Source organism: Aethina tumida, chromosome 5, assembly GCF_024364675.1.
Source record: "Aethina tumida isolate Nest 87 chromosome 5, icAetTumi1.1, whole genome shotgun sequence".
Lineage (NCBI taxonomy): Eukaryota > Metazoa > Arthropoda > Insecta > Coleoptera > Nitidulidae > Aethina > Aethina tumida.
In genome coordinates, this window is record NC_065439.1 from 24,368,803 (window position 1) to 24,391,630 (window position 22,828).

Consider the following 22,828-nt stretch of genomic DNA (forward strand, 5'->3'; position numbering starts at 1 on the left):
TAGTTACAAAATTAAGAAAAATTCAAAAATATATTGAAACAATTTATGGTAAAATATTTTTGATGTTCAATTAATTATTGAATTTAAAATTCAACAAAAACAAATTCTAATATTAAACAAAAATTGAAAAAATAACTTATTTTTAACGGTTTTATAATTAAATTTATTTTTTAAATAACAAATTTTTACAAATTTTGTTAAATTTTATCCATTTAGAATCCAGTTTAATGTTGAATATATCTTCTTTTTTAAACTAAAAATTCTGTTTAATTTTATTAATTTTAATTTTAAAAATTTAATTATAAATACCTAACACATTAAAAAATTAATTTTGGAATATTTTTAAAAAATTTTTTAATTAAATTATTGTATTCAACATTTAAAAAATCTATTAAATAAAATAATAATAAAGAAAAATGAAAGAAACAGGAAATATTATATAAATATTTGTGTTTTTTAACGATATTTTATTTGATATTTGAAATAATAACAATTGTACAAAATTTGTTATTTAAAAAATTAAGAAATATCTATTTACAGATTAAAAAAAACTAGTTTGGTGTAGTAATTCTGATAGATTTATAATTAAATTGTTATCAAGAACACTATAAAAGAAAAAATATTTAAAAGATCCAGACAAATTAATAACATATTATAAAAATATATAAGAATTAGCTCAGCATGTATTTTTATGCAAATTGTTCTGATAAATTACAATATTGCAAAAAAACTAACTAAACGTATATTTGTGTCCAATTAGCCTAGTTTTAACAACAATTAAAAAGCGACAAGAAATGTGCCAGTTATTGCAGTGCTTTTTTCATAAATATGTAAAAGAACTTACCATTGGTTTAATGTGCAACAATGTAAATTGAAATATTCAACATACCTGTAACAAAACATGAAAATGTACACGAACGAACATTTTAAAATTTCAAAGGAAATACAAGTTTTAAGTTACCAGCTCAAGAAACATTAGGAAGAAGTAACAAATCATCGCACAATTAGCATCAAATTTTTCCCCCAAGCACTGATAATAAGTAATTAATCCAAATTCGCAAGTCCATCCAATTAGTGTTGCAGCTACGTCTTAACGAATCCAATAAGAAAATCGTGTCGGAATTGCGGATGCGGCAATTCATTTGGACTCGCCTGATAAACGGGAACGGGGAATCAAAACCGATCCAGAAATAAGCCGCGTGATAAAGTTAATTAGTCGCACAATCCGTAATTAGGGAGATTCGTCGGCACTGAAATATCACAGAATGTTGTGGCGGTGGAATTTTAACGATTCGAACAAGTGAAATGGAGGCAATCGAGTTGAATTACGAGGAGGGGGCGGAATTATGACAAAAATTTAATAATTATGTTTAGGTTAAACGGCGGCACGACTTCCACACATACGTACGTAATTAAAACCGTACTCGGGACTCGGCTGCGAAATAGTTGGGCCAATCTCACGGATACACAGACGACCGTAGGGGCGCGAGCCGGAGGCTCGAGATGTCTTAAAATTAGGACAATTGTGTTTGTAATGAATTTCGGTGCGGGACTGGAAGCAAGACTTACGGGCGGCGTAAGTGTTCATGGCAATTTTAGTTTGGATTACTCTCGCAATTGGTGGAAGTTAGACACTCGTGCCGTTGGGCAATTGTGGAAACACACACGTTATATAACTCTGTTCGAAGAAATTAACACACCACCTACAATTTTGTAAATAAATTTTTCTAGCGTGACCCTTTGTTACGACTCATTTATCATCCCCATTTTTATCAATATGCAACGGCGACCTAAAAATTTAACTCACGATGACTGTGTCCAAGTGGTTGTTTTAGTGGAAGAAGGTTGAAGTTACTGCAGAATAGCCGAAAGGTTTGGCATATCCCATACATCCATTTCCCATATGTTACAGCAGCACATGGAGTTTTGTGACCATACTAGGAGACCCGGTCAGGCTAGAAATTGTGCTACAACCCCTTCTGAAGATCGTTTTTTGAGACAACAGTTTGTGATTACAAAAAGTTTACAGTTTCAGGTAAACGTTTTAGGAATTCGAATAAATATTGAAAAAAAATGCAGAATGAAAAATCTGCTCAATGTAACTTCATAAATACCACCTTATTTGGTGGAGGCTCAATTATGGTGTGGGAAGGAATTTGGTGATGACAAACAATGGGAACCTTAAGGTTGATTTAGACATTCTAGAAGAACCCCTTTCATAGGTCCAAATTTTTTACTAATGCAGGATAATTCACGACTCCATACGGCCCATGCTGTCCGAAATTATCCTGTCGACGTGAGGGATTAATGCTATGGCTTGGCCAGCTCGCGGTCCAGACGTTGATCCAATAGAACATATCTGGGACATTCTTGGGAGACGTTTAAGGGACCTTCTATTCGAAATTTTGGAAAATATGGACCAAAATGAAATTCGAACTCAGATTTTGAGTATGAAAAGAAGATATGAAGTAGAGGTGGAAATACACCATATTAACTGCCAATTTTTATTTTTTATGTACACTAAATTTTGTTAATTTTTATTATTTATAAAAACAATACTTTTAAAGATTTTTTGCAACAATTATAAATGAAAACCAACCAACTAATTAATATTGGTGTGGTGCGTAAATTTCTTGGAACAGTGTATTTAAACTGTGTTATGGAACAAGATGAATTACACGCAAAACGAATTATTGACCCATAATTGCAATTATTACGGCATTTTAACAATCCGAAATCATGAAAGCGTTTCCATTTTTTTATAATAGCCCATTTAACTTTTATTTAACTTTATTTCACAGGCCCTAAATCTGAACGATGAGGGGAACAAAGTAGGCATTATCTGCAAAGAATATAAAAGCAATTTAAGGAGTTTCCGAAGGATAAAACCGACATCTTAGAAGTGTTGTTGAGCGTTTTCGTGCCTTTAGCGTTTTGTTATACGACTATCGAGTGCCCCACTGATAAAACTTATATGATGACTATAAAATAAAATAAAGCGATGGAATACAGGGATTATACCCTCTGACGCATTAAGTTCAACCTGCATTATCGTTCCGTTTCGCGATATTTATTGGCGTGCTTGAACCGCACTCGAAACCATTTATTCGGTCCCGTTGCCAATTTATGCTTGAGGTATCGGTTATGTTCCTGCACGTTCGAGTGCCGCAAACCGGCTTTTTGTACAACTTGGAATAATGCTAAGCGTGTGCAAGCTATATAAAAGTAATTGTAGAAATTCTAAAGGGAATATAATATTTTCATATGAATTATTTTTATTATTGCAATGGAATATTGTGAAACTTATAGTTTAAAAATAGGTCAAAATAAATTATAGATAATATTAGTAAATAGAAACTCTCTTCGAATAAAAAAATGCGGTTTGGCCTCTTTAAAAAATGGAATGAAGATAAAATGTTACCTCCTCTTTTTGGAAAATTTAAGAAATCCATTTTTTAAACCTTGAATGTGTTTCTCACAGAGTTTAAAACGAAGAAATTAAAAGTAATTTATTATTATTATTATTATAATAGACTTGTGGAGAGAACATTGAACTTAAAAATATTTATTAAGTCGAATATAGATTTTTTATACAGAAAACAAATTATTTTAATTAAAATTAATGATACCATTGTTAATACAACATCAGAGATAAAGTTAACGACAAAATAATCATTTAATATCAATTAATCTTATGTGTAAAAATTATCCAATAATGTCCAGCTTCAGGCAATGAATTATTTTTTTTCAAGAAGTCTGTAATATAATCATCTTTCATATTTTATAAAATTCTGGGTGGCAACTAGTTTTGCATTTATTTTAAAATAATGATAAACATTAAACAAAATTAGTAATATACAAATGTTGGTCAATAAAATGTATGTACCACTTGAAGGCGCATCCACCATTTTTATAACTAAGAATGTTCAAGATCAAAATAGTTTAGTCGATTGTAATAGAACTCTAATTATTAATTACTCTTCAAAGACTAGCTTCAGTTTTTTATATTATAAATATTGTGAATTAAATTTAAATTAACACTTTTTATTTGAAGAATCGTCTGAATTTAAGAGGTTAATCTAAAATCATATTGTAATAATAATGAACATAAAATATGAAAATGATACGTGATTGTTGAAACTTTTTTCCTATTTAAAATAGGTGATTTTGTTGTTTTTAAACAAAGAACTAAAATAAATAAACTAGATTTGTATTTGTAAAGTATACATTAAGAGTAATAGGATTCAAACTTTGTGTATATAAAAGTAATTGTAGAAATTCTAAAGAAAATATAATATTTTCATACGAATTGTTTTTATTATTTATTATTGCAGTGGAATATTGTGAAATTTATAGTTTAAAAATAGATCAAAACAAATTATAGATAATATTAGTTAGTACATAGAAACTCCCTTCGAATAAAAAAATGTGATTTGGTCTCTTTAAAAAAATAAAACGAAGATAACATGTTACTTCCTCTTTTTGGAAAATATAAAAAATCCATTTTTTAAACCTTGAATACATTTCTCACAGAGTTTAAAACGAATAAATGAAAAATAATGATTATTATTATTAGTATAATAGATTTGTGGATTGAACATTGAACTTAAAAATATTTATTAAAACGAATATTGATTTCTTATACAGAAAACAATTTATTTTAATTAAAATTAATGATACCATTATTAATACAACATCAGAGATAAAGTTAATGACAAAATAATGATTTACTACCAATTAATCTTATGTGTAAAAATATCCAATAACGTCCAGCTTCAAGCAATGAATTATTTTGTTTCAAGAAGTCTGTAATATAATCATCTTTCATATTTTATAAAATTCTGGGTGGCAACTAGTTTTGCATTTATTTTAAAATAATGATAAACATTAAACAAAATTAGTAACATACAAATGTTGGTCAATAAAATGTATGTACCACTTGAATGCGCATCCACCATTTTTTAAACTAATAATTTTTGTTCAAGATCAAAATAGTTTAGTCGATTTTAAGTAAGTAATAGAATTCTAATTATTAATTACTCTTCAAAAACTAGTTTCAATTTTTTATATTATAATGAATTTGAAACTGTCTTCCTATTTGAAATGTCATTTTTATTTCTTGGAAAATATTGTGAAGTAAATTTAAATTAATACTTTTTATTTGAAGAATCGTCTGAATTTAAGATGTTAATCTAAAATCATATTGTAATAATAATGAACATAAAATATGGAAATGATACTTGATTGTTGAAACCTTTTTCCTACTTAAAATATGTCATTTTATTGTTTTTAAACAAAGAACCAAAATAAATAAACTAGATTTGCATCTGTAAAATATACATTAATAATAACAGGATTAAAACTTTAGCTATGAATGAGTTTTTATTGAATTTAACCTTGTATTTTTCAGGCCAACATTGTCAACAATTAATTGAACTGAAAACGTTTTATTTTTTCTTATCAGCATTTATGTAGGTTTGAACAGAACAAATGGGTCGTTCACAACCTATACACTAAAAACAAATGCGACTAAACAGATAAATACTTGATGACTAGGCTGGTTTTGAAATGACTCCACTGACACAATTGCTGCATATCAGTTTTTTTATTTTACAAACAGAGATTTATGTAATTAATGAACGTCACAAATGTTGGAGTTTTTACAAATTTTAGACTTCAATTCAGAGGCTGCGGTAAGTAAAAATGTTACATTTACTCGTTATAATCCAATCCAAGTCATATTTTAATGAAGCCCCCCTTAAAATCCCGGCTTACATTCTTCCATCATTAATCTTCGTCTTATTTACAAAATCCGAATCCTACTTAGCGTCCCGTTTGACACAAATTAAGCATCATAATGAATTATTTCGATTACGAGCCGCCATTGCCCGTTGTTTTTGTCGCGACAATGCCAAGATTAGCGTTCGTTATTTTCGACACGGAAAAAAAAAATGCCGGCAACTCCGCATCGGGATGTGATTAATGGGGAAACGGTGGGGGTGAAAAATCGCACAAAAAGATTGTGGAAAAAGTTGAAATTTCGTTCTTTAAGTTAATATAATGGCGCGAAGTGTTGTAGAATGGCAGTTTTGTTCGCGAGTCATTAATTCGGGGGAATGTTACGGCTGCATTAAGATGATGAAGTGGACGCGGACGATGGTTTCCATTTCGCGTGGTCGTCGCAATTACTTGCAAGGAAGCCCACGGTGAATCGCGTTCCAGTGAAAGTTTCACTGTAATTGCTCTTATTAATTATGCGGTGGTGAAAAAGTGAATCGGCGGAAGCGACGGTTCTTGCGAAGTTTAAACAATTCATTAACATACGAATATAAAAGAGATTATTAAATAAAACTTTGTTATTGCCTTTTGCTATCGCTGAGGAATATTAATGCTTCTCAGATGCTTAAACATCTTTATTTTAACTTTAATTTTCCAAGTTATTTTATATACTGATATTTTTTCTATAAAGTTACAATTCATGATAAATATATTTGATTAATTAAATAAAGTTTTTAATTGTTCAAAACAATTAAAATAAAGTCTAGAAAAATATCAATTGTTTTAATTTATTAATTTTATTAAACACTCAAATTTTATAATTAAATAAGTATAGTTTCTTCTTTTTATCACTTTCACTTTGAACCATAAATGCCATAAAATATAAATTAATAAAGGTTAAATACCATTTTCTCATTTAGTTTTCTTAGATCAAGTTTCGAAGGACAAATGCCCCTTCGCCATTTTTTATCTTGAAAAGTTAATTTCTTAAAAATTTGAACACAAGTAGAAAAAGTGAGTAAAAGTTATCTGTTAAAAATTAAAGCGCATTCACCATTTTTTAAAGTAATTGTTTTTGTTGTTGATATTATTTTCCCATTTGAAATATCAATTTTTCTTCTTATGAATTATTTTATTGATAATCTAAGTTTAATAATTCGATAAATTTAAAGATTAAATTTAATTTAACACTTCTTCTTTCAGGGATCGTTTAATTATGAAAAATTAATTTGGATCAACGTTGTAGATCTAAAAATTTGAAGATAAGAATAATCCTCTATCACGTTGAAATTATAGTTCCATTAAATGACGTAAATAAAGAGCTTATTATGACGTTTTACTTCCTGCTGAAAATGATGATTGTTGATTTATTGCTTTAATTGCGGAAGCTTCGAAGACTATATTGATGATTTATTTATTGTTGAAGGTCTTTTCCATTTCAAATGTGATTTTTTTTCTTCTTACAAATGTTTAAGAATTCGAAAAAATTATTGTGAATTTAAACTAACACTTCTTACTTCAAAAATTTTAGGAATCAATCTGAATTCTCATTTACTTTTCTTAGATGAAGTTTCGAAGGACAAATGCGCTTTCGTCATTTTTTATATTGAAAAGATAATTTCTTAAAAATTTAAACAGTAGAAAAAGATATAAAAAATGTAATTACGAATTAAATATTGAACAAATACTAAAATTTATTCGAATTCAAAAAAATATGTGAGTAAAAGTTATCTATTAAAAATTGAAGCGCATTCACCATTTTAAAAAAAACTAATTGTTGATACTATTTTCCCATTTGAAATATCAATTTTCCTTGTTATGAATTATTTTATTGATAATCAAAATTTAATAATTCAATAAATCAAAGATTAAATTTAATTTAATACTTCTTCTTTCAGGAATCTTCTAATTATTAGTAATTAATTTGGATCAACGTTGTAGATCTAAAATTTTGAATATAAGAAAAATCCACGTTTAAATTATAGTTCCATTGTAAATAAAGAGTTTAGTATGACGTTTTACTTCCCACTAAGAATGATATTTGTTGATTTATTTCTTTAATTGCGGAATCTTCGAAGAGTATATTAAAGATTTTTTATTGTTGAAGCTCTTTTCCATTTCAAAGGTGATTTTTTCTTCTTACAAAACATTGTCAATTAGTTTATAGAAGATCAATGGTTAAGAATTCGAAAAAATTATTGTAAATTTAAACTAACACTTCTTACTTCAAAAATTTTAGGAATCAATCTGAATCAACGTTGTATATTAAGAAAATTGAATATAAAATATAGAAAAAAGATCTTCTATCACGTTCAAATTATAGTTCCATTAGATAATGTAAATAAAGAACTTTATATGATGTTTTATTTCAAACTGAAAATGATATTTCTTTATTTCCTGCTTTAAAGTTTCGAAGATATATTGATGATTTTTTATTGTTGAAGCTTTTTCCCATTTAAAATTTGATTTTTTATTCTTAAAATAATTTGTGAATATATTTGTAGATGATCAGAGTTTAAGAATTCGAAAAAATTATTGTTTAGATTTAAATTAACATTTCTTCTTTCAAGAATTTTAGAAATTAATCTGAATCAACTTTATATGTTTAGAAAATTGAAGATGAAATATAGAAAAGAAAAATCTTCTTTCACATTCAAGTTTTAGTTTTATTAGATAATATAAACAAAGAGTTGTTACGATGTTTTCCTATAAACTGAAAATGATTTTTGTTTATTTACTGCTTTAACTGTAGAAGTTTCGAAAATATATTGATGAAGTTATTCTCACTTAAAAAGAACTTGAAAAACTTGAGTTAATTTAAAAATTTAGAAAAAAATATTGTTTAGATTCAATTTAACACTTCTTTTTTTTTTAAAAAAAAAAACCTTTTTTTCAGAAGAAAATAGTATTTGTTTATGATGAAAATATCATTATTGTTAGAATTTATAATATTAAAACAAAGAAATCAAAATTTTATCTTTAGAAAGTGGAACGCATTGTTACTGATTTTGATGTACCATAATTATGATGTAAAGAAGTGAAGTTGACATCAAAATAATCTTCCTCTACAGTTACAATAGAAAATTGTACCATTTAATGGAAAATTACCCAAAACAAGGACAAGCATATTTAACATGTAAAGAGAGACAAGTAGCATGGAAAATTGCACTGCGCATAACAATAGCCAACTTTTAAACAACACACTCCACCATATTCTAAATCTTTTGTCAGCATTAGTTAATATTTAATGCTGAAATGACACTTTAAAATGAATATAGAAAAAAATTTTACAAAAGATCCAGGATGTATTGTTTGCAGTGGTTTTTAACAATTAAAATTTGGTCCAGATAAATTTTGATCACACAATTAAAGTTTTGGAGACTTAGGAAAGTCGCTTCCGGGTTTGTCACAAGTAAAATCAACATTATCATTGTTAAGACCATAGTGCCAATTAGGCCATGGTCTCAACCAAACGGGCAATACAAAAACACACAAGAACATCGAAAAGAACGACAACAGTACACAGGAAATAAAAAAACAAGTCGACAGTCAAGCAAGATAGAAGAACATTCAACAGTAGGTAGTATTTAAAAAAAAATAGGTCGTACCAATTGGACAAAGTCGTGGCAGTGGACTGGGCCATGAACTCGCAGCTTACCTAAAATGTTCATATCTCTAATACGAACACACTAGATGTCAGACTGCTACTCCGCACAGTTGTGTTCGTCTCGACGGCACGCCGCGTAACTTTATCCCTTCCAGCGCCGCGGCGCCTGCCGTCCCGAGCGCGACGGGGTGGGGGACAGGCGCAGCCGGCGGCGGCGGCGTCGGGGGACGGCGCGGGGCTCCGCAAAAGCTGCGGCCCGCTGGTGGGGGTGTGTACGGAGGTTAGGACGCGCGAGTTCGCATCGGTGCATTTCTGTGTGCGGCGATCCCGTTGCGGCCGAGGCGCCTCCGCTCTAGTCGGGAAGTGGGACACTGCATCGGGACGCGGCGCCTAACGAGGGCGGAGGATTGCGGTCCGCGAGGTCCGTGAATTTTAATTCGGCACACCGCGGATTATTAATGCTTTCGGGGGGCGGCTTAGCGTTCGCGTTCTCGCGCGTCCGAGCCGATTTTATCGTCGCTGTTGATGCCGAATTGCGGCGCTAATAATATGAAACTTCGGACGATGTAATTACTTTTTTAGTGCAAAGGTCAAATGGTCTATAAATAGAACGAACTCGTTAAATGCGGCGGACCTTTTCAGTGAAATTTATTTCGAAGTTTCATTTTCTTAGCTTAATAATAAATGATTTCGATTATTCTTTTATATATTTGTTATAAAAATAGCTTTAATCACCATGAACCTTAAAACTAGAACTGACACAGTATTATTGAAATATACTTATTTACTTTTAAAGCATTCATAACTTAATTTATCTATTTAATTAAGTTATTCTTCACACTACATACATAATTCATATTGATTTAAAATTTTAAAACCTTTAAGTCCATTCACAAATTAGATTTATTTGACTTTTTGAAAGTAAATTTTATTTTTATGTGGTTTAATATACAATACGAAACAATAATAAATAAACATACTAGAATTATCATTAAATGTTTAAGAAATAACGAAAATTATTTGATTGAAATTTAGATTTTTTAATATTCGAAATAAACTTTAATTCAAATATTTGTAAAAATGTTTGTAAAAATTATTTGTAAAAAAATATATGTTTAATAATCATAATCATATAAACTAAAGCAGGAAATAACTTTATTGAAATATTTTTAATTAATTAATTTACTTCTTTAATTAATTTCTTCATCACATTGATTTAAAGTTTTAGAAATTGTGTTTAAAACTTAATATTTTATTAAAACTCGAAAAGGCGATTTCAAATTAGATTTTAATCAATTTGCTGAACAGCAAAATATTTTGAATTTATTTTTAAAGTAAAATTTATATTTTAGGACTTATATAAAATACAAAATTATTTTGTTAAGTGTAAAATATTTTATTGAAATGTAGAAAATAATAATTAATATTTTTGTTATATTAGTTATATAAATATTTTTTAATCATTAAAAATGTCAGAACTAAATCTGTCATAACTTTATTGAAACATATTTCAATTAATTAATTAATTTACTCATTCAATTAATTTTCAATCTTCAAAATCCTGACAACACATTAAATTTTAAGTTATTTTTTTTAAATTTAATATTTTTAAGTAATATTGTCTATAAAGAAAGGGATGTATATTTCTTTGAACCTCGAAATAACAACCTTTTGAAGTTGACATTTTAATCAATTTGTTCAACAGCAAATTATTTTTTATTTATTGATTAAGTTGAAAGTAAAATTGATATTTGGAAGGGATTTAATATAAAATACGAAATACTAATTAAATAAATATATTACAATTATGTTTTCTTATTTAATGCCTTCTTAGCCTCTTAATCATAAATAATTTCAGATTTTATTAAAATCTAGAAAATTAATAATTAAATTTTGAAATTTTCAATTAATGTTATATAATTACCAATTAATTTATTAAATATTTAAAAAAAAAACTTACTGTGACATTAATAAAAATAAATTACTCTTGTTCCTCTAAATTGCACATAGTCACTAATTATTCATTTGATATTTGCGGTTAAAAAAGGTCACTGATTTCTTGAATTACAATATTCAAAAGGGCAATTTCGCTGAAAGGTAATTATAAATTTTTAATGATTTGTTGAGAAAAAAGTACGAGTAATAATTTAGAATGTAATATTTTAACCAAAGCACAACAAAATTTCTTCTAATACAAAGAGTGAATTTATTCCTTATTTATTTTTTCATTTCCAGTCATATTATACAAATAAATTTAAATTTAATATAAAACATTTTTGGTAAATATACATAATGTTAATATTATTTATTAATTTAATATTACAATTTTAATTTTCTCTTCTGTATTAATTATTAATTTGGTCACAAAATGATACTTTAATAAGCATACCTAACTTTTGTATTGTGTGCTAAAATAATATACATATTTAAATATTATTAATAAAAAATAAATAAAAATAAATACTAATATATATATATAATATATTTATAATAATTTTATTTAAATTATATTTTGGTTAAACATCTTTCTTGTATTATTGAATTCTTTTTAATTTTCAGTTCATTTCAGTTAAATTATTATAAGAAATATATAAATTGTCTAATTCAAGAATTTTTATACATATAATTATTTATAAACATTATTATATTATATATATTGATACGCCTTTCAGAACAAAAGGCAAATTTAAATGTTACTATAACATTTAATAAATCAATTAAAGTTTAGTTTTATCTATACTTCAATATTTATTTCTATATATTCTTTAAATACGAAACATTTTTTGGTTAATATATTTGTTACAATTTTATTTTAATTTTATTTTTAAGTAAAAACGTGTTATATTAATTATTACTTTCACTTCATTTCAGTTGTTATATTATAAGATCTTTACAAGATATGTTAATCTAAGAATTTTTATACCTAAATTATGGGCAAATGTTCACGTAATTGTTCTATTATATTCAGCATATATTAAATATTGTTGAAATAGTTAATAAAAGATTTAAAGTTTATATTTATTTATATTTCATTATTTACACATATTTTTCAATTTACTTACATTATTACTGCAGTAAATAAACAAAAAAATATGATAATATAATGTAAACACATAAGGGATTGTAATGAAGCCACATAATTGCATCATCATTGTAATATTCGAATTAATGGCTTGTACGCAGATCCGATAATTCAAAATTTGGTTTTCATACGGTCATTAACAAAGTGACCCTAAAACAGTGGATAATACTGCTAATAGGCATCACTGACCCACAACCTGATATTAAATAATTACAATGTAGGTCAGCTTAAAGTCTTTCCCTAAAGTACCTAAACGTGTAGTCAAATAACATTTTTTTTTTTGGTATGTGACGAGAAATCGTCGAATTTTTTAAAATTATTGTTCGAAACTTTCGCAAATCATCGAAAAATCCATCGGGAGAAAGCAAATCTATGGGTCCCTTGCATATCGAGTTACAGTTGCAACGGAAACTTTATATAAAATCCCTTCGACTTATTGCCCTCATTTGACGATCGGCAGGACGCTGCTTCCACACTTATTCTTCGACTTACGAACGGCTTATTCATGGCGGGGATCTGTGTCTTTCAGCGATATTGCACAGTCGGAACGGCATCGAAAAAACGTCTCGGATCGTCCGGAAAATTGATTTAATTTGTGAAATATTCACTTTTGCACCCTGCTAAACGCGGAGAGCGATGATATTGCAACAATAAGCGGGCGGAAAAGACCCAAGGAGTTCGATAAGAATTTATGAACTTCGTACGGACGACTTCATTATCTTTAAATTGCTTTCTGAAAGAAATCAAGTTTCCAGCTGAATTGTATTTATGCTTTTTCGGTTTACTTGAAACAGAAGCCACGAAAGGGGTGGGTGACGTTCAATTAACTTGAACACCACAATTATCGTACATTTTTTTAACTTTATTTAATTGAAAACTAACATTTATGTACATATTTGTATTTTATATCTGAAATAAAACAGCCATCACTGTTGTTGGTATTAATTACGATGCAAGGCATTAATCTCCCGGTTTTAATATCGACGACTTTATTAAAGATCCCAAAGGGAGATGCCGTTTCTCCATTAACCGAACCGAGGCACGTGGTGCATAAAAGTACACGGAACTGGCACGATATTGCCGGGGAGTGCTTTCCGCGATTCACTCGACGAATACTTTATGAATAACTTAATAACTGACAGAAATTCACATCAAACGACTGCAATAACTCAGGCTAAGCTTTATTGTAACCGAGTGTCGACCATTCATTGTGTGTCACATTATTATTTATTATAGAGTTGGGTGCTTTCAACATTTCGCAATTGGAATTTTGCCTTTGGGGACCACTTCAACCTTGTTTAGTTGAGTTAAAAATTTATTTCAGTTATTGAGCGTGTTTCACATAATTATACACGTGTAAATTAGGATGTCTGTTAAAAAAACTCTCATGAAACCTTCATTCAAATATATTTTATATTATAGACTCATTTTTTAACATTACACATAGTTTTTTAGAGTGTATATTAAAATAAAATGACTATAAATTAACAAAATTATTAAAAAAAGCAAATATTTATCCGTTATAAATTAGGATGTCTGTTAAAAAAAACTCTCATGAAACCTTCATTTAAAAATATTTTATTTATAATTTTTTTTATATTATAGACTCATTTTTTAACATTACACATATTTTTTTAGAGAGCATATTAAAATAAAATGACTAAATTAACAAAATTATAAAAAAATCAAATATTAATTTTATTAAAAAAATATACTTTGTGATTATTCAGATATCACAAATGTAATTTTTATTAAATTTTACTTTATTTGTGTCAAAAATTTTTATTTCTCTTCGAAATTGGAAAATACTCTTCTTTTAATATTATGGTTTCTTTTTAATGTGTTTATTCAAATATTATACCTATAAATTAATAAAATTAAAAACAAAAATCTTATAATAAATTATTATTATTCACAAAAAACGCAGAAAGAGAACTTTTATTTATTATATTTTTCTTTATTATTTGTTATTTGTATTAGAAACTTGTATTCATTTTCAAAATCTTTTTAACATTATAGTTTCTATTTAGTGCCTTTATTCGTATAAATCAACAGAATTAACAAATTTCTCGTAATAAATTATCATTCTTTACAAAATTTCTAAGTAATATTTATTTTTGATTAGTATTCATATGTCACAGGTGTAAAATCAAGATTTCTGTTCAAAAAAATATTGAGGAAACCTTCATTTATTACATTTTTCTTTGTTATTTGTGTTAGAAATTTGTATTTCTGTTCAAAATTCGAAAGAATTCTTCTTTTAATATTATAGTTTAATTTTGTGTTGTATTAATTATTACTTTCACTTCATTTCAGTTGTACTACTATAAGATCTTTACAAGATATGTTAATCTAAGAATTTTTATAGCTATATTATGGGCAAATGTTTAACTTTATGTAACAATGTTATTTTTATGAGGTCACGTAATTTTTCTGTTATATTCAGCACCACATACTTTTTTAATTATTGTTGAAATAGTTAATAAAACGTTTATATTTATTTATATTTCAATATTTACACGTATTCTTTACTATACTTACTTTATTACGTTTTTCTTTATTATTTGTGTTAGAAATTTGTATTTCTCTTCAAAATTCGAAAGAATTCTTCTTTTAATATTATAATTTCTTTTTAGTGTGGCTATTCAAATATTATCCCTAAAAATTAACAAAATTTGAAACAAAATTGTCATAATAAATTATTAATATTCACAAAATTCCTAAGTAATGTTTATTTTTGATTAGTATTTATATGTCACAGGTGTAAATGAAGATTTCTATTAAAAAAAAACTCTTAGGAATCCCATTTTTTACATTTTTCTTTATTATTTATTATTTGTATTGGGAATTTTTATTTCTCTTTAAAATTAGAAATACGTCCATCTTTTAATTTTATAGTTTCTTTTTAATGTGTTTATTTAAATAATATTCCTTTAAACACTTTCATTTACTACATTTTTCTTTATTATTTATTAAATATACTAGAAATTTGTATTTCTCTTCAAAATTCGAAATAATCCTTTTAGTATTGTAGTTTCTATTTAGTGTGTTTATTCAAATATTATATTAATAAATTAACAAAATTAGAAACAAAATTTTCATAACAAATTATTATTCTTTACAAAATTCCTAATTAATAATTTTTTTAATTATAATTCATATGTCACAAGTGTAAATGAAAATTTTTATAAAAAAACACATTTGACAATCACCCATTTATTATATTTTGCTTTATTATTTATAATTTTTAGAAATTTTTATTTCTCTTCAAAATTCGAAAGAATCCTTCTTTTAACATTATAGTTTCTTCTTAGTGTGCTTATTTAAATAATAACAAAATTTTCATAACAAATTATTCTTTACAAAATTTCTAAGTAATATTTTTTTAAAATTATTATTATTATTATTCATATTTTACAGATGTAAATGAAGATTTCTGTCAAAAAAACCTTCATGTATTATATTTTTCTTTATTATTTATTATTTGTGTTAGAAATTTTTATTTCTTTTCAAAATTTGAAAATCCTTTTTTTAATATTATAGTTCAAAAGGTGTTCAAATATTATACCTAACTTTAATACACATTTCAAGAAATTTAACATTCTTTCCTAAATTAAATAGTATTTAATAATATATATAAAATAAATAATACATTAACGGAAATTATGAAGGGTTTATTCAAACTTTACTATTTATTAAAATATTAAAACGTAGTATATTAATTATGTCGAAAATTACCGGAATACTTTAAGCAGCTTTAGAATTTAATATAAACTTTAGTGGATATTAAAATATTGAGTTAGTATGTTAAAAATTAATTTATAATTAAATTTTTTATATAAAGCCTGAAGAGCTTACTCTATTAAGGTTTTTTTTATTGAAATATGGATTTTCTTTTCGTTTATTATAACTTTAACAAATTTTATTAATGTAATCGAATTAGATTATTAATTTATATTATATATAATATTTATTATTAAAATGAAAAAATCTGGTTAAATTTGCGGTTTCATTCGGACTTGAAATTTTAGTGAAATATGTAATTGTCGATGAACCTCGTCACATTTTCAAGGGCTGTTCATTTGAGCGTCGTTCGGTCGTTTTCCTGGACCGTGCCAATTCTTTCCGATTGCGTCGAGATTAGAGGGAGAGAGTGCGGCCGCCATTTGCGGTCGGAAGTACATCTAAGTGCTGCGGATAAGACATCTCCTACATTGGAAATACATTTTCGCTCTCTTTGCCAAATAGCGCCACTTTCACGTGCAGCCGAGGCCGCTCTAACGCCTCAAACGCCCTATCTGATTTTCGCACACATGAATATTTGGTGGGGCCAGTTCCTAGCCTTGGCTATTTGGCCATTGGAAATGTCGTAAACCTTTACGAGCCCCGTCGTTCCGTTCGCCTGTTTACAAGCGGCTCCATCACGTTAATTGCACAGAACAAATCTGGTCGTGTTGACAATCTTTTGTGCGGACACAAAAGACGGCGATTCCAATTAGGCATCGGCAAACGGCGGAAAGTAATTGACCGTCGAGGGCTTGTGTTTCGGAAACATCGGAAACGTCTCGTGAGACCGCACTCGTCGAATTAACGGAATCAAACGCGACCGCAACACCGGCGTTCCGGCCGTTTTTCGATGAAAGGGATCGAACGTCGACCAATCGTCGTCATTGTTTCCCCGTTTCTGCGGCGATAATTAAATTTTTAATTGCCAGTTCGAGACGACGCTTTGTGCCGCCGCCGAACGATGTGTAAGCAATCGGTCGCACCCCCTACCACCCCCCGGCAAGTGGGTATGAAAACACGTGGGAGGGGAAAATTCAATCGGACGTCGCCGAAAAGGAAAATAAGCTATTAGTCGATTTAATCGAATCGTCCGCAAAAACAACACGGAATTGTTTCAAAGTGTACGGCTGATAATCACTGAATCGTGTTTGTGCGGCAGTAAAAATGATAATTCCGGCCCGGATTTATCGAGTTTCCGAATCGTTAAACAATAACGGTTCGAGCATCGGTCCTTGGTTAATGTGGAATCGCATTCGGCAAGACACTGGGCTACTTCATTATACTCACAAGTGGCGATTTTCCCGTTTTAATACGAGTATTTGTATACAGCTGGGACCCATCTAATAATGTCCGTGCGCAGCCCGTCCGGACCGGCAAAAGCTCTTAGTCGAAATGAAACGTTTTGAATTTCAAATCGTTCCTTGCGATGCCCCGGAAGACGGATGAAGAGCGGTAGATTGATCAAGAAGGGACCGCAGGAAAACATCGGTGTCGACATTGTTCGATTCCCGTTCGAATATAATTTGAATCTAGTTTAATGCCGACAATTGGTTTTGCGATTTTTTGACTGCAGCAGCGATGCTGCACTGTCACAAACTCAATTTCCCGTCTCGTGTCGAGATGAATTTGAATAATTTCGAACATTCCTATATTTTTAATTGACTATATTTTTAATTGACTTGAATTGAATTAAGTGTATGGATGGGTTGATATCTCCTTCGTATATTTGGAGATTTGTATTTTAATGTCCTTTGAAACGTTTAAACAGGATAATGATAAATAGCAGAAATATAATGATGTTTTATTCTGCTGACAAAATTAAACGATGTATAATACTCACAACAAAAAATTGTTAGTTATTTAAACCGCAATAATTCCAGCGTTTTATTTTTATTCGTGTACTACATTTTAAACCAACAATTATACAACAGAATAGCCACTTTTCAAAATAATATTTTTATATTTGCTTTTAAACTTCATTCTTTATTTTAGCTTAATTGTTTTTATAATAAAATAATTAAAAAAAGGCTTAATTATTAACTATTAATTTTAAGTTATTTAAAATTTGAAGATTTCTCAATAAATAAAACTTAAATACAAAAATATTAAAATAAATATATTATCAAGATTTTTATGTCTTTTATTTTAACTTGTTATAAATTCTCAATATTTAAGGATTTAGCTTCACATTTACAGTAAAGTGAGAAATATATTAAATAGTTTTATTAAAAAAATTGATCAAACTATTAAACAATATTTGAAGATTAAATATCTAAAATATCTAAATAAATTACAACTTAAATATTTATTAATTCAATATTATGCTTTTAAACAATATTTTTGTACAACATTTACTTTGACTATTATGTTATATAGATTCAATATTTAAGGATTTTCTAGTCAGAATTTAGACCCACTTTATATTTTTCCTGAAATAAGGAGTTTTAAAACAATACTTCAAAATTAAATATCTAATAGACATGAACAAACATCTGTACTATTTAAGTAATAGTTAAGTGAATATTATGGTTTTAAACAATTTTTTCGTACTTCATTCACGTTGAAGGATTTAAACCAAATTTATATTTTTCTTGAAATAAGTAGTTAACAATTTAAAAATTAAATATTTTAAAATATTTTTATCTCATCACATATTAGAAACTTTTCAAAGATACTTCAAAATTAAATATTTAAGATAATAAAGTAAAGACATGAGTAAATCTGTACTATTTAAATAATTGTTAATTCAATATTATGCTTCTAAACTATATTTTTGTGCATCTTTCACTTTAACTTGTTAGACAGAATTAACATTTAATAATTTTCTAATTGGAATTTAGACCAACTTTATATTTTTTCTATACCAATTAACAAATATAAAAATTGAATAGTTTAAAATGTTCTCTTTTCACCACTATTAGAAACTTTTAAACAATACTTCAAAAATATAAATATCTAAGAAAAGACATGAACAAACAGCTGTACTATCTAAGTAATAGTTAATTCAATATTATGGTTTTAAACAATATTTTTGTACTTCATTTATGTTGACTTGTTTTACAGAATCCATATTTAAGGATGTTCTTGTCAGAATATAGGCCAAATTTATATTTTTCTTGAAATAAGAAGTTAGCAATTTAAAAATTGAACATTTTAAAATAATTTCTTCTCACCACATATTAGAAACATTTCAAAGATGATTCAAAATTAAATATCTAAGATAATAAAGACATGAATAAACATCTATACTATTTATGTAATTGTTAATTCAATATACTTTTAAACAATATTTTAGTCATTCACTTTGACTTATTTTACAGAATCAATATTTAATGATTTTCTAGCCAGAATTTAAACTAAATACATATGTTTCTTGAAATAAGAAGTTTATTTATCAATTAGCAATTTAAAAATTGAATATTTTAAAATATTTTCTTTCCGACATAAATTAGAAACGATACAAAATTAAATATCTAAAATATCAAAATAAAGACATGAAAAAACATCTGTACTATTTAAGTAATTGTTAATTTAATATTATGCTTTTAAACAATATTTTTATAGTTCATTCACATTGACTCCTTTATATAATCAATATTTAAGGATTTTCTTGTCAGAATTGAGATCAAATTTATATTTTTCTTGAAATAAGGAATTTAATTATCAACTACCAATTTAAAAATTGAATACTTGTAATATTTTCTTAACACTACATTTTAGAAGTTTTTAAACAAAACTTCAAAATTTAATATCTAAAATATCGAAATAAAGACAAGAACAAACATCTGCACTATTTAAGCAATTATTAATCAGTATTATGCTTTTAAACAATATTTTTTGGACATCTTACACTTCGACTAATTATATAGAATCAATATTTAAGGATTTTCTAGTCAGAATTTAGGCCAACTTTATATTTTACCTGAAGTAAGGAGTTTAATTAATTAATATTTGATTTCTGATGCAGAATCAATATTTCAAGATTTTCTAATCAGAATTTAGAACAACTTTATACTTTCCCTGAAATAAGAAGTTTAATTGTCAACTAATAATTTAAAAATTGAATAATTTAAAATATTTTCTTTTCAGCACCAACTTTTAAATAATACTTCAAAATTATACAAACGTTATATTATAATTTATTATTATATACTTCGGTTTTTGAAAAAGTGGAATTTTTGTCTAATTATTACCCATTACTAATTCACACAGCTTTGAACTAAAGTTAGAAATACAATTCTTGAATTCGTTAAACATAGTCTGAAAAGGTCTAAATTTAGCTTTTGCGTTGCGAAATTGATGCATCTTTTTGTTAACATTATGAAGTGGCTCTTTGTCCACACGAAAATGCAATGTTTATGTTGGTGTTGGGGACGTTAAAACATATGGGTCGCATTTAGTGTCGTTAAAGGGACTATACAACAAAAACTGCGGTCCTAAAGAGCATAAAGAGGCCGTGGCCGTCATACAACGGTGGCAAATCCTAATAGCTAATAGCTGTTGAGGGCTAGTTCGTCCCAACTACACTTTAACAACACCAAAAACTTGTGCCAGTTCTATTTGCGACCATAAATTTCGGTTAGTTCTAATTATGGCGGAAACGGGCGGCTTTCAACTGCGGCATTGGACGGTTTAATAGTTTCGTGTTTACTTTGGGGAGGAAAAATTGTTTATTGTCCTCGAGTTCACGGTTTGGGCGCATTAATTGGGAAATTAGTCAAATATATCAAAATTGCCGTTTGGCCTTTTACATTTGTTTTTTTAAACAACATTTTGCAATGTGCATTTGTGACAGTAAATTATTATAGGCTAACGCCATTTGCAGCATTTACCTAATGTGTGGCTGAGGTTTTATTAAAATAATAAAAATAAATGGGAACGGGGCTAAATTATGTGCTTCGTATACACATCAATGTGCGGCCTCCCAACAAATTAATTGCCTCTTATATTTATAGCAAGCGAAAATTGAAATTAATGATTGAGCCCAACAATAAGATCAAGAATAATTGAGAAACCTCGGCCGACCGTCGGTCCTCAACGGCCACAATGGATCCGAAACCCCGAAAACAATTCATTAACAAGCCAATCCGTCATCTTCTGCATCCGACCTGGTTTTTGCCCGGCCCGCGTCTTCGTCCGGGGTGAGAGCCATCAGTTGCAGACGGCCGTGACCGTTCGTCTCAAAGACGCACCTTATGATAGATCGTCCATTCATTGTCCCGTTCAATCTGGACGCGGTGCGGCCTTTTTGCGGGAGGAAGGCGAGCCTCCATACGACCGACTTTATTAAGTCCCGGCTTCGTTCTGTCGGCCGTCTTGATTTATAACTTTCGCCGCCGCCGCCCCCCACGGACGCTGTTTAACGGCGGCTTCATGGAGGCATTAAGATATTACGCCATATGACGGCTCCATTCGCGTTATTGCACTGGTCGGACATTACGCCGCGGCGTTATAAAACCCCCGGAATCCGGAGTTGCTTTATTGCGATTATGGACTACGGCACGGTTTTGGGGCGCATTTGGTCAATAATTTTTTATTTTACGCCATCAGTGATACTACACTTTTAAAGTGGTCTGATTTATTTTATCCTTTTGTACACTTGGCTATAAACTTTTTATTTATCGATAAAACTAACAAATCTTATACACTGTTACAAGAAATTAAGGACCACTAGACTGTTTCAAAAAAATCGACAAATTTGTTTTTTCTTATTTATATCGAAAATCTTGTCGGAAATGGTAAAAAAAATACTGTGCAAGTTACAGCTCTCTTACAGTTTTTTGATATATTTATTTTTTCAAAAGTTATTAAACATTAAAGTTGGATTGATTTAAAATTTTGACATTTTTCTCATTTTCTGACGAAACCATCAACTTTATGGGAAAATTTTATATGACATTTTTTGTAGAGAATTCAATTTCCTATAATTTATCTCCGAAAAAGTTATCTACTGAAAACTAAAAATTGCCAAATTGTAGTAAAAGTCTGTTGGTGTAACGATATATACATACTACTTTGATTATAATAAACAATCAATTCTTTTAGTAAAATCTATTTACTTAAATAAAATGCTTAATTTTAAGCAGGAAAATAACATTTATTTAATAAAATTTTTAGTTTTCAGTAGATAACTTATGATTTGTAAAAAATATCAATCAAATCTTTTTCGGAGATAAATTATAGGAAATTGAATTCTCTACAAAAAATGTCAAAATTTTAAATCAATCCAACTTTAATGTTAAATAACATTTGAAAAAATGAATATATCAAAAAACTTTAAGAGACATTTTTTGTAGAGCGTTAAATTTTCTAAAAGAATCTGTTTTGATCATTTTGAAATATTACATCTAACGAGAGTTAAAAAATTTCAAAATTCAAGAGAACACCGTTCCCATGTTATTTAAACGGGAAATTAAAATTTAGAATGTGGCACCTCTTAATATTAATATTAAGAGCTGTAACTTTCACAGTATTTTTTTTAAACATTTCCAACATGATTTTCGATATAAATAAGAAAAAAAAATTAACTTTGATTATCTTACTGACGTTGGAATTAATGTTTTTGTCTGGCCACC

General features: G+C 27.9%; 1 protein-coding gene across 11 annotated transcripts in view; it reads right to left on the reverse strand.

Moving 5' to 3' along the window:
- The window catches only part of LOC109597654 (complexin), a 326,764-nt gene that overhangs the window by 57,422 nt on the left and 246,514 nt on the right, over positions 1–22,828 (reverse strand). The window contains exon 1 of one of the 11 annotated variants that reach the window (XM_020013398.2): positions 9,437–9,511. The exons of the other annotated variants lie outside the window; for them this stretch is intronic. Within the exon in view, the coding sequence (XP_019868957.2) occupies positions 9,437–9,449 (13 nt within the window). The 5' untranslated portion in view covers positions 9,450–9,511. Of the gene's footprint in view, positions 1–9,436; positions 9,512–22,828 lie in introns of those variants that run through there. 11 annotated transcript variants of the gene reach the window in all.